Below are 12,753 nucleotides of genomic sequence, written 5' to 3'. Positions count from 1 at the left end.
CTCCAATACTTTGGCCACCACATGAGAAGAGAAGACTCCCTGGAAAAGACTCTGATGCTGGGAAAGATTGAGGGCAAAAGGAGAAGGGGACGACAGAAGACGAGATGGTTGGACAGTTTTCTCGGAGCTACTAGCATGAGTTTGACCAAACTGTGGGATGCAGTGGAAGACAGGAGTGCTTGGCGTGCTCTGGTCCATGGGGTCACAAAGAGTTGGACACAACTAAACAACTAAACAGCAAACAACAACAAAGCAAGCGAAACTTTTGCTTCAATTTATCTCTCTCGTATCAAGAAGAAAACAAACCTAAGTGTGTCAAGCTTCTACCGTAGTTCCCTTAAGATGCTTCCAAATGTGAGTCATAACTACCCTCATTGCCTGAAGCAGGAAATGAGCAATCTTTCTAATTATTTACCGGAACTTAATGAATGAGGTTTCTTATCCACCCCTTCTCCATAAGGCCCTAGGGAGGGTTACGATAGTAGAACGTGCAGTTACAAAACAATAAAACTAATGTTTTTATTTAATTATTATTATATCTATATCCATATTCTGTCCTCTACAGAGACTACCCTCATCCCCCAACCCAGTTCAGTATCATAGGAAACTGTTCCATCTTAGGTTTGCACTGCATACACTGAGCGGCAATAGCTCTCCAGGGTTTCAGACAGCAAGTCTTTTCTTAGACCTACCTGGAGATGCCAAGGATTGAACCTGGGGCCTCCTTCATATTAAGCAGATACTCTACCCCTGAGCTACAGTCTATCCCCAAAGGAAAACAGGAAGCTTCATTATACCAGTTGTTGGAAGCCACAGCAGGGAAGAGAGCTATTGTCCTTGTCTCCTGCTTGTGAGTTTGCTGTAGGCATCAGCTTGGGCACTATGAGTACAGGATACCAGACTTGATGGGCCATTGGCCTGATCCAGCATGCTCTTATGTTATTTATCAAATCAAAACCTTTGGTCCATCCAACTCAGTATTGCCCCATGTTGTCTGGCTATAGTTCTCCAGGGTTTCAGACAGGGAATCTTTTTGGAGATGCCAGGATTTCAACCTGGGACTATCTCCATGCAAAACAGGTGCTTTACCAATGAACCAGCACCCTTCTGCAACATTTCTCTTCAGGACAGCCTCACCCTCTGATGTGTTCCCTGTCTCCTTCCTCTTTTGATTTTCACAATCAATAAATCTTAAAGGCTCGAAGAAAACTACATTTATCACGTCCTCCCTTGATTCCCATTGGGATTTATTTATTTCATTATTAAATGTATATACCGCTCTCCATCCAAAGATCTCAGGGCTGTTCAGAGCATACAAATACAATCTGTTGTTGTTTAGTCGTGTCCGACTCTTTGTGACCCCATGGACCAGAGCACGCCAGGCACTTCTGTCTTCCACTGCCTCCCACAGTTTGCTCAGACTCATGTTGGTGGCTTCGAGAACACTGTCCAACCATCTCGTCCTCTGTCGTCCTCTTCTCCTTGTGCCCTCCATCTTTCCCAACATCAGGGTCTTTTCCAGGGAGTCTTCTCTTCTCATGAGGTGGCCAAAGTATTGGAGCCTCAGCTTCACGATCTGTCCTTCCAGTGAGCACTCAGGGCTGATTTCCTTCAGAATGGATAGGTTTGATCTTCTTGCAGTCCATGGGACTCTCAAGAGCCTCCTCCAGCACCATAATTCAAAAGCATCAATTCTGTCTAGGTTTGTCATTGCTTTTTCTCCCAAGAAATACAACCTATAAAACGCTATCAGCAAGTTAAAAGGAAGAAGAGAGAGCTAAACATCACATTTTCAGCATAAACAAAAGGAAGACCCATTAGGAACGGGGCAGGCAAATGTTATGGGAGGAAACAGGTTTTGACCAGAGGGTTGATTCTCAGGAGCACTGAGTGCCAAGCCAAGATGTGCACTGCAATAATGACAAACAACAGAAGGTGCAAGGCAGGAGAGAGGCAGAATTGTTGCATCTCACAGGGCCCTGCTGAAATTTCAGATACCAAATTCCACCACTGCCATACCCTGAGCATGGGTTGGAGAATCTGCCTGCCTGGATTCTCTCACCTCGGTGACCCAGAGAGACTCTTGTGCTCGGGTCCTCCTTAAGGGTACATTCCATTGGAGTGAGGTTGGGTGCTTCCCCAACACAGTGGAGTGCCACTCCACCAGCAGGGGCAGAGTAGAAGGAAGAAATGACCCTGGTCCACTGGCCTGATTTCTTTCTTTTTTTCTTGATTACATTTTATTAATTTTCCAAAAATAGAAACAACAATACAAGAACAAAACAAAACAAATTGACTTCTCTCTAGTCCCTTCCTTGGTTCTATTATTTATCAACATACTGTATGCCCATTATTAAATTTTGAACCTATTTAAATTACCTATTGTCCATTCATAACATAATTACAAGTAATCTTAAAACCCTGCTAATGTATTCAGCTGTGTGCAATGCTTCTGTATATATGCAATAAACACCTTCCATTTTTCCTTATATTTGTTGTGGTCTCTTCCTCTTAGTTTCATTGTCAGTTTTGCCATTCAGCATATTCCGTTAATTTAACTTGCCAACATTGGCTTGATTTCACCCAATACCTGTGCCCCGTGTCAGTCATTTCCCTGATTTCAGGGCCGCAATAAAGTTGTTACTACTGGTACCTTTCTTCTGTTGTTGATAAGTAGGATATGCTGAAACCGTGCCGAACTTTAGAAATTTAGAAAGCTCTGCTGGATCAGGCCAAAGGGCTTAAAAATAAACAAGGCCCTAATACTAACAGGGTGGTGATGGGTCAACCTCTTTCAGCCTGACTTGCTTTGTAGGGCTTTTGTGGACAGAGACGTCCCGACACCCAATTCTTGGCGGAAGGGTGGAGATGAGTGTTCCAAAATGGAAATGGATTTAATTGGGTCATGGCATGTCCTCCTATCTTCTTTCTTTCTTTTTTAATATTTGCATCCCTTTGTTCAGATAAAGCTGTAATCACCAGCTGATTCATGTCGAAAGGCATAGCAGCTGGAAAAGGCGTGTGCATCCATCGGCTTCACCCTGAGAGATGAGGCAGGTGATCTGGGTGTTTTTCAACATCTTCCTTTCATTGATGGAGAACTAGATCTCTGTTGTGTAAACCATGTTGCTTAGAGCCCCACCTAGGCCAACTGGGATAAACGAGCAAAACCTCATACCGTAGGGACCACCGGAACTAGAGCTGAAAGCTCTAAATTAGGTCGACTTTAGACAGCATTTGGGCTGTTTTGCTTAGAGAAAAGGCAAGCAAAAGGCAGCATGGTAGACGTTTATAAAAACCATGCATGACATGGTAAAGAAAAGTTTCTCTTCCTCTCTCAAGACGGAACTATGAAGATGGAAGTTGTTCTGCTTGTAGACTTCACATCAGATCTGAGAACAGGGCTGGAAAAGATGGAACTTTGACCAGCCTGGTTCATCAGGATTCATAAAAAAGAATTCACTTATTTTGTTATGTATTTATGTATTTATTTTTTACCTCAACTTTTTCCCTGACGGGGACTTAAGGCAGCATGCAGATAAAACAAGAACAGCTATAAACATGGGGGGGGGTCATTTTAAAACAATTAAACATTAATTGATTTTTAAAAAAAACACAAAACAAAACAGAGCATAGAATCATAGAGTTGGAAGGGACCCTGTGGATCATCTAGTTCAAGGATTCCCAAACTCCATGCATGGCCCCAGGCACCCATGGTGGTGGAGCCAAGTTGACACTCTCCTCTCTCTCTCTCTCTCTCTCTCTCTCTCTCTCTCTCTCTCTCTCTCTCTCTCTCTCTCTCTCTCTCTCACACACACACACACACACACACACACATACACACATTTTCTCATTCTTTTCTATTCCTGTCCTTCTTTCTCTCTCCAGTAAATACTCTTTCCTTCTCTATCCTATCCCTTTCTCATAACTGTATTTTAAGAAATTTCCATTCATTGTTACAGTTTATAATTAGAATTCGCAGCCCAAAGTAAAACAGGCTGTTAGTTAACCCACTGCAATATTTAACGTGATTCTTGAATATGCTGTCTCTGATCGTGGAGGTAGTATAAATGGCCATAATGATTTCTGGACATTGATAGTCATATTATCCTCTATAAATTTGCCTAGCCCCCTTTCAGAGTTGTCTAAGTTGGTGACCATCACTACATCTCATGGAAGCACGTTCCAAAGTTTAACTATGTCCTGGGAAATATTTAGTACATTGGGACCTTCCCCAATAATTAGGGACAATTGGAACAAGCAAGGTATGTGATTCCACGTTTGGAACGGTGTGCAAAGTGTTTACACAGATGGACTCCTTTACACTTAAGCTATTAAGACCAAGAGTCCATAACCTCCATTTGGCAACCTTGTTGGGTGGAGTCCATAGTGTGCTGCGTCGCAAGACAGAAAATAGTAAACACAATCAATAAGGTGATTATTCCTATCGGCTTGATAATCAAACACTGGAGAGTATGGGGAGTGGGTGATTACTTAAGAGCAATTTCCATGGCGGTGTCAATGGATTAATTCACAACCAAAAGTGTGTCATACTCACCTGGTGGTGGATGAGACTGTATAAAAAGGTCGGCACCCAAGGACTGCCTTCATCGTCTCTCTTGACTCTTTTCATCCTCCACTAACAAGCACAGGTAAGTCGAAGAGGGTGTCTTTCAGAGCTGATATTGCAATTGAAATGAATTTGGAGAGGAATGAAGCTCTTCAAGCTGATTCCTTCAGCTTGATTATGCCCACAAATAACCCCTCCATTTAATGTTGCTTGAATCTGAATTTTCATCCTAGGAACATAGAAACCGCCTTTGTGCTGTTCAGACCATTGGTCCAACTGGCTCAGTGTGTGCTTTACTGAGTGGAAACAGGGGTTATGGCTGGGAACATTCCCAACCCTACCTGGAGATGCTGGAGGGCAAACATGGGAACTTCTGCATGCAAAGCAGATGATGGCTGTGCTACACCTCCATTGCTGGAAGCACTAATGCTTCTGTTTGCTGCTTGCTGGAAGCTGCAGGGGAGAAGAGTGTGTTTTTGTGCTCTGGTCTTGCTTGTGGGCTTGTCTTTGGTGCATCTGCTTAGCAACTGTGTGAGCAGGATGTTGAACTATTTGGACTATTGGCCTGATCTAGCAGCCAGGCTGTTCTGATGTTCTTATGGCTAACAATTAGGGAGGAGACTTGCATTCATACTCCCCCTGTGGGCTTACGGGAGAAATCTGATTGCCCACTGTGAGAAAAGGATGCTATACTGGATGGGCCATTGGCCTGTTCCAACAGGCTCTTCTTATGGTCTTATGTCCGTATGTTCTGCCCCTCTGCTAAACATTATGAATCAAGGAAACAGATGCAAGTATTTTTAGAATCATAGAGTTGGAAGAGACCACAAGGGCCATCCAGTCCAACACCATCAAAGCATTCTTGACATATGCCTGTCAAGCCTCTGCTGAAAGACCTCCAAAGAAGGAGACTCCACCACACTCCTTGGTAGCAAATGGGTAGAGGGTGGGAAAACTTTAAAAGCTGACAAACTTTAAAAGTTGACCAATTAGCCAGTGTTAAGTTAGAACTTATAAACAAGATTATGGATTCTTTTGAAAATGGCCATCCCACAAGGGCCATCCAATCCAACCCCCTGCCAAGCAGGAAACACCATCAAAGCATTATTGACATATGCCTGCCAAGCCTCTGCTGAAAGACCTCCAAAGAAGGAGACTCCACCACACTCCTTGGAAGCAAATGGGTAGAGGGTGGGAAAACTTTAAAAGTTGACAAATTTGCCAGTGTTAAGATAGAACTTATCAACAAGATTGTGGATTCTTTTGAAAATGTTCTTTTCAAGCTTAAATTCCACACATATGGGCTTCCCCATTCCTTTAGAGCAGTGGAAGGCTTCTCCTCCTGCTCTCTGAAGAGCTGAGAACTCTGAGGCTGCGGAGGCTGCAGAGTGGAATTCACCACCAGGGTTGGGTGGGCCTCAGGACAAAATAACCCACCCTTTCTCAGTATCTTCTTGCTTGCAGCAAGTCCAGTGGACACTGGCTGGGAATCTCCATAGGAGGTGGCTTTCTACCAAGCCAAGTCATTGGTCCATCTACATGACATTTTCTACATGGACTGGCAAGAAATCTCTGGAATTTCAGGCAGGAGTCCGTCCCAACCCTACTTGCAGATCCTGGGGGTTGAACCTGCAGTGTTCTGCATGCTATTTGGGAGCTCTGCCACTGCCTCTTCCCATAAACATTACCAGTTAGAGAAGCAGTTAGAAGAAAGTCCTCTCTGCAGGTTCCTTTGCCCCTCCTTGAGACCAGCCCTGCCTCCCAGCCTTACTGTTGCATTTCTTTTGTTTTTAAGTTCGTATCCATATGCAATCTCCTCTAGCCTATATAGCGCAACAGAGAAGCATGGCTATAAGCAAGTCATAAAAAGGATGCAGCAGGGGAAAGAATGAATGATGCAGAACTCCAAAGTATCTTCTAAGCTGGCAAGTAAACTAGGGAGGAAAGGATTCCCTTGTCCCTTTGGCGTAACATGGATTCTTTCCACATTGCAATAGACGTCTCTCAAGTTCCGATTTAATATGGAGAATTTCTAGAATCAATATTGGAATGCCTAATTTGCTGCTGATGGTATTTCCTTGGCATTATCCCTCTCCACATTCTGAATGTGCATGTGTGCATTGCTGAATTACTGCAAACAAATAGAATAACAAAATACAGTGTAACTGTAGGCTCGATACTTCAAGATTCTTTTTGTACATTGTTTTCACCAATGAGCAAAATTTTCTGTTGCACCTTGAGAAAACGATGTACACAAAGGCACTTGATCCAACGCCATTAAAGTGACCCTATTTCTGTATAACCTTCTGGATTAGCAGGCCAAAGGTCCACCAGACCCAATGTCCTGTTTCCCACAGTTGGCCAATCAGAAGCCCCCAAGAAGGGCATGGGCATTATAGTCTTCACAGGCTGCTGTCTGCCAATGACAGTTGCGTTGTTAGACACTGCCATGAAGCATTAAAGTCTAAAGCGATCTTCATCAGTCCACTGATGTTGTTGGGCAAGTCCCATCATTCTTGACCAGGCATCCTCAAACTGTGGCCCTCCAGATGTTTTGGCCTACAACTCCCATGATCCTTAGCTAACAGGACCAGTGGTTGGGGGGGGGATGGGAATTGTAGTCCAAATAATCTGGAGGGCCGAAGTTTGGGAGTTGTGGCCCAAGAACCTCTAGGGATGTAAGGTTAAAGAACCCTGTTCCAAAGTGACATCATTACCACTCCTAATTTCCTTAATACATGACTTGTGTAAACTATGCCAGCTGGGCAATTGGCAGGTAATTGCCTCTACAATAGAATGTGTTCTAGTTGCTGGGTATCGTAAATGGGCAGAGTGCTGTTGCAGTGGTTGTGGGCCACTGTGAGAACAGAAGGTTGGTTCAAATGGGCTGCTAGCCTCATCCAGCAGTCAGGTTCTTCTTATTTTTTATGAGTAACAATGAGGGGCTCTTGCATTCATGCCCTGCTCATGGGCATCCCAGAGAAATTTAATTGGCCACTGTGGGAACAGGATGTTGGACTAGATGGGCCACTGTCTTTAGAGCTCCTCTGATGTTCTCACAAATGTCACCTTCCAGCAGTCCGTGCAGCCAGCATGCCAATGGTCAGGGCTGATGGGAGTTGCAATCTAGAACCATTGAATTAATGGAGGAGAAGGATATCAATGGCTTCTAGTCACAATGACTGTGTTCACGCTCCACTGCCAGAGGCACAATGTCACTGAATACCAGTTTCTGGGAATGGCAAGTGGGGAGAGTGGCTACTTGTGGGCTTTCTGTAGGCATCTGGTTGGCCAATGTGAAAAGAGGACTAGATGGGCCGTTGGATTGATCCAGCTGTGGGGCACATCTGTTCATGGACATCTGTGTGAGCTGCCTCTCTATTAACCTGTAGGGATTTGAAATGTGTCTGTTGAATTAAATGTTGCATACCACATTGATCTCTCATTGCTCTCTTTCAGAAACAGCTCTCACCCTGCAAAGATGTCTGTCGGAGGCGGTGGGAACATGTGTTATGCTAGCTGTCCTGCATCCACGGTGACAATACAGCCACCACCCTTCGTCCTAAATATTCCAGGACCAGCTCTCTACTGCCCTGACCAAAACTTTGGCATTGAGCAATACAACCCGTGTGCAGGCTATGGCGGTGGATATGGAGGCAGTGGAGGAATTGGGGGAGGAATGGGTGGTGGCCGTGCTATTGGTAGCAGTGGTGGGATGGGCATAGGTGGCGGCAGTGTGGGTGGTGATATTGGTGGAGCTGGAGGCAGTGTCCAACTAATAAGAGGAGGAGGACGCCGAATGAGCGGGGGACGCCGATACAGTGGCAGTGGTGGCTACAGCAGTGGTGGATATGGTGGAAGGGGTGGATACGGCAGTGACGGATACGGTGGAAGGGGTGGATACGGCAGTGGCGGATATGGTGGAAGTGGTGGATACAGCAGTGGCGGATATGGTGGAAGTGGTGGATACAGCAGTGGCGGATATGGTCGAAGTGGTGGATATGGTAGTGGTGGATATGGTGGCAGTAGATACTCTGGAGGCCGCAGAAGCGGATATGGTGGAAGTGGCGGCTACAGCAGCAGGTCTTATGGCGGCTCCTATGGTGGAAGCTTGGCACTGCTGCCTAGTACCGCATGCTACACCTGCTACTGAACCCAGAGGAAACAACCCAAAGCTCATAGGACAACCGCAGAAACAAAAGACGAACCCAAAGCTTGAACTTGCAGGAGTGGACTTGGGGAAACCCTTCGCCTTCTGTCACCTGCTGATGCAAGCTCCTTGAACTGAATGATCAGCGAATCCACACTTGAACTCTGTGTGCATTTTTGTTTCCACAATTGCACACAAGAAGAAATAACTCACAGAAATATCCTTTCCAGGCTATGTTACTTTCTACAAACTTCGCGTCTATGACTTGAAGGGGGTGGGGAGAGCATATAAGTCCACCCCTTTTCTCCGCTCTGATGATGAACGACCCACAACTATCCTGTTTGAAGAGATTCTTGAATGCTTTAAACTGTACCCACTGAAATCTTGTGACTGTTTTTCCATAACCAATAGTGCAGATTGACAAATCAATTGCATTCTAATTTATCACTCTTTTCCCTGCTGAAAAAAAATACTGCTGTTTCTTCATTCCCTTTGTCATTAAAGCTCTTTTTTTTGCATCACAAAATTTCCCCTCCTGTCAAGTTTGTATTCCCCTCATACTTCAAAATAGGCAGGTTGGGCTGACACATGAGCAAGGAACTAAACGATTCAAGGGCACCCAAATGAGGGTTCCATTTGAGGGTGATTTTGCACCCAGTTCAATTCAAGCTGGTCTGTAAAAAAACAAAACCAAAAAAAACCCCAATAATTCTAGCCATTACCACATGGAGGGCTATTCACAAGGAATACGGAAACCTTCCAGGTAAACCGAGTCACTGGATCTTTCTCCATTTTATTCCCCTTTAGAGGAAGAAGTTAGTGGGTTAGAGATCATTATCTGAACAAAAATATATTGATTTAAAATGAATTGCAAGAGTTTATTTCAGAGAACCACAGAGTTCCACGCAAATCCCTTCCAAACACCCATAGCAATTGCAAACTCAGCAAACAGCACTTATCTAGGGTACATTGAATGCAAGAGTGGAGGGTTCCACTGCCCCTGTCTTCCACTGCCTCCCGCAGTTTGGTCAAACTCATGTTTGTAGCTTCAAGAACACTGTCCAGCCATCTCGTCCTCTGTCGTCCCCTTCTCCTTGTGCCCTCCATCTTTCCCAACATCAGGGTCTTTTCCAGGGAGTCTTCTCTTCTCATGAGGTGGCCAAAGTATTGGAGCCTCAGCTTCACGATCTGTCCTTCCAGTGAGCACTCAGGGCTGATTTCCTTCAGAATGGATAGGTTTGATCTTCTTGCAGTCCATGGGACTCTCAAGAGCCTCCTCCAGAACCATAATTCAAAAGCATCAATTCTTCAGCAATCAGCCTTCTTTATGGTCCAGCTCTCACTTCCATACATCACTACTGGGAAAACAATAGCTTTAACTATACGGACCTTTGTCAGCAAGGTGATGCCTCTGTTTTTTAAGATGCTGTTTAAGTTTGTCATTGCTTTTTCTCCCAAGAAATACAACCTATAAAACACTATCAGCAGCTCAAAAGGAAGAAGAGAGAGCTAAACATCACATTTTCAGCATAAACAAGAGGAAGAACTATTAGGAACGGGGCAGGCAAATGGGAGAAAACAGGTTGTGACCAGAGAGCTGATTCTCAGGAGCACTGAGTGCACAGAAGGTGCAAGGCAGGAGAGACACAGAATTGTTGCATCTCAAAGGGCGCTGCTGAAATTTCAGATACCAAATTCCACCACTGCCATACCCTGAGCATGGGTTGGAGAATCTGCCTGCCTGGATTCTCTCACCTCGGTGACCAAGAGAGACTCTTGTGCTCGGGTCCTGCATAAGGGTACATTCCATTGGAGTGAGGTTGGGTGCTTCCCCAACACAGTGGAGTGCCACTCCACCAGCAGGGGCAGAGTAGAAGGAAGAAATCACCCTGGTCCACTGGCCTGATTTCTTTCTTTTTTTCTTGATAACATTTTATTAATTTCCCAAAAATAACACAAATAGAAACAACAATACAAGAACAAAACAAAACAAATTGACTACTCTCTAGTCCCTTCCTTGGTTCTATTATTTATCAACATACTGTATGCCCATTATTAAATTTTGAGCCTATTTAAATTACCTATTTCCCATTCATAACAAAATTACAAGTAATCTTAAAACCCTGCTAATGTATTCAGCTGTGTGCAATGCTTCTGTATATATGCAATAAACAATGACTCATTGATATCGAAAGACAACAGGACTGCTCAAGATGCCCTGAATACAGAACTGGAGAAATCGAGAGATACATAGCCGCCCCGGCACCTTACCTCTCCTTTCTCCTGTCAAAAAACACAAGAAGGGCTTTTACACTTGCCAGAAGTGTGGCATTGCCCACGCCTGTGCTGGAGGGGCTTTACCAAAAAAATTCCATACGCCCAAAGACTCTGTGTATGCCCATTGGGGGAAATAGGAAGCCCTGAGCATTTGTTCTTCAGATGCCCCCTATATGAAGAAGCTCGAAGGGAGATCCTGGATCCCATACTGGTGAGCTTAGCAAGCCTCCCGGAAAAGCAATTATGCAACCTGCTCTTGCTAGGCAAAGACCTGAAAATAACCAGGGCGGTTGCCAGATTCTATGCACAAATATGCAGACACAGACTTTCTTCCCAGCCCGTCTGATATTTTCCTCAATGGCACCCCGTGCAAGCTAGGCTCAGCTTTCTGCAGCCACTATTTTAAGGGTTAAACTTTTAGCATTGTTAATAATTAATAATTTTCTTTTAAATCTTGTTCAAAGCGACTTTTATACGTTATGCTCCCGGAAACTGTTTTTTCAAAGGGATCCATTTTATTTTTATTTCATTTTACTTCTAATAGCTGGTCCTCGACCGTAATAATAAATCTATATATATATATACAGTAATACCTCGGGTTACGAACGCGATCCGTTCCGGATCGCAGTTCGTAACCCGAATAGTTCGCAAACCGAGCGCTATGGGCGCCGCCATTTTGCGCATGCGCAAAGCGCGATTTTCGCGATTTTCGCGCTTTGCGCATGCGCAAATCGCGCGATCGCGCGCGCGCGACTTATGCGCGCGCGCCGAAAACACTTCCGGGTTTGCGCAGTTCATAACCCGAACTGTTCGCAAACCGAGGTGTTCGTAACCCGAGGTACGACTGTATATATAAATGTAAAAATCGTGAAATCCCGTTTGCGCAGTCAGGCGGAGTCCCCCCAGCCCCCCAGGGCAGCCCCGAGTGGAATAATGACACAGGACCACGTATTTATGGGATTAAAATTGGCCACAACTTTATTAAAATTCAGATGTAGGAAGACCTTGGCGCAGGCATTGGGCGTGTATCCCTCCCAGCCCCCAGCAGGGGGTGGGGTGATCTTCAGGGTTGTCCAGCATGAGTGGGGGTTGGGCTAACTCTGGAGAACATATGTTCAAGCAGATAGCCCCCCCCCCGATCGCCGCCGCTGGAAGGGGAGGGCAATAACCAGCCAAGTGGCATCGCCAAATGCCCCCCCCTTGATGCCCGATTACGGGAACCCTGTTATCGCCGCCGCCATAGGGCGGGGGGTCACCGCCCCCACGCCCCTCCCCTTTATGTAAATGACTAAAGGATTCCACCCAAGGCCTGCATCCGCCAAAGTTGTGACGAATTGCTACGGGAAAGGCGAAACCTGCCAATGCAGGGAAAGTCCTTTCCAGCCCTTTAACAGCGACCGGTCGTAGCAGCGCCTGCGTGCGTGTACGCCTGTGGAAGAAAAACCTGAAACGCAAGAGGCCTGTGGAAGAGGACCTGAAAAGCAAGAAGCCTGTGGAAGGAAATATTTTTATTTATTTATTTATTTTTTATTTTATTTTATTTTATTTTTTATTTTATTTTTTATTTTTTACTTTATTTTTATTTATGTTTATGTTTTTTATGTTTTTTATTTATTTTATTTTCTATGGACCTGAAAAGCAAGCAAAGGTTAGGGAGTGGAGGGTGGGAAAGCTCTGAATCCGTCGGCTGCTTCCCAAGAATGGCTCCTCTTCTTTGCGTGCAGGTAAGCCTACCTGATCCTACCTGGCCAATCCC

General features: G+C 44.9%; 1 protein-coding gene across 1 annotated transcript; it reads left to right on the top strand.

Annotated features, from left to right (window-relative positions):
• Positions 1-4,535: 4,535 nt before the first annotated feature.
• LOC118076322 (acanthoscurrin-2) lies at positions 4,536-9,206 on the top strand. The gene is made up of 2 exons (XM_035098985.2): positions 4,536-4,652; positions 8,030-9,206. Exon 2 carries the CDS (start codon positions 8,052-8,054, stop codon positions 8,721-8,723), a length of 672 nt encoding a protein of 223 aa, XP_034954876.2. The 5' UTR covers positions 4,536-4,652; positions 8,030-8,051; the 3' UTR covers positions 8,724-9,206.
• Positions 9,207-12,753: the final 3,547 nt, after the last annotated feature.

Source organism: Zootoca vivipara, chromosome 17, assembly GCF_963506605.1.
Source record: "Zootoca vivipara chromosome 17, rZooViv1.1, whole genome shotgun sequence".
Lineage (NCBI taxonomy): Eukaryota > Metazoa > Chordata > Lepidosauria > Squamata > Lacertidae > Zootoca > Zootoca vivipara.
This window is presented reverse-complemented; position numbering and strand designations above follow the sequence as displayed.

What these genes read in the sequence shown, in the direction of transcription:
- LOC118076322 (XM_035098985.2), top strand. Translation starts at nt 8,052, where the DNA reads ATGTCTGTCGGAGGCGGTGGGAACATGTGTTATGCTAGCTGTCCTGCA.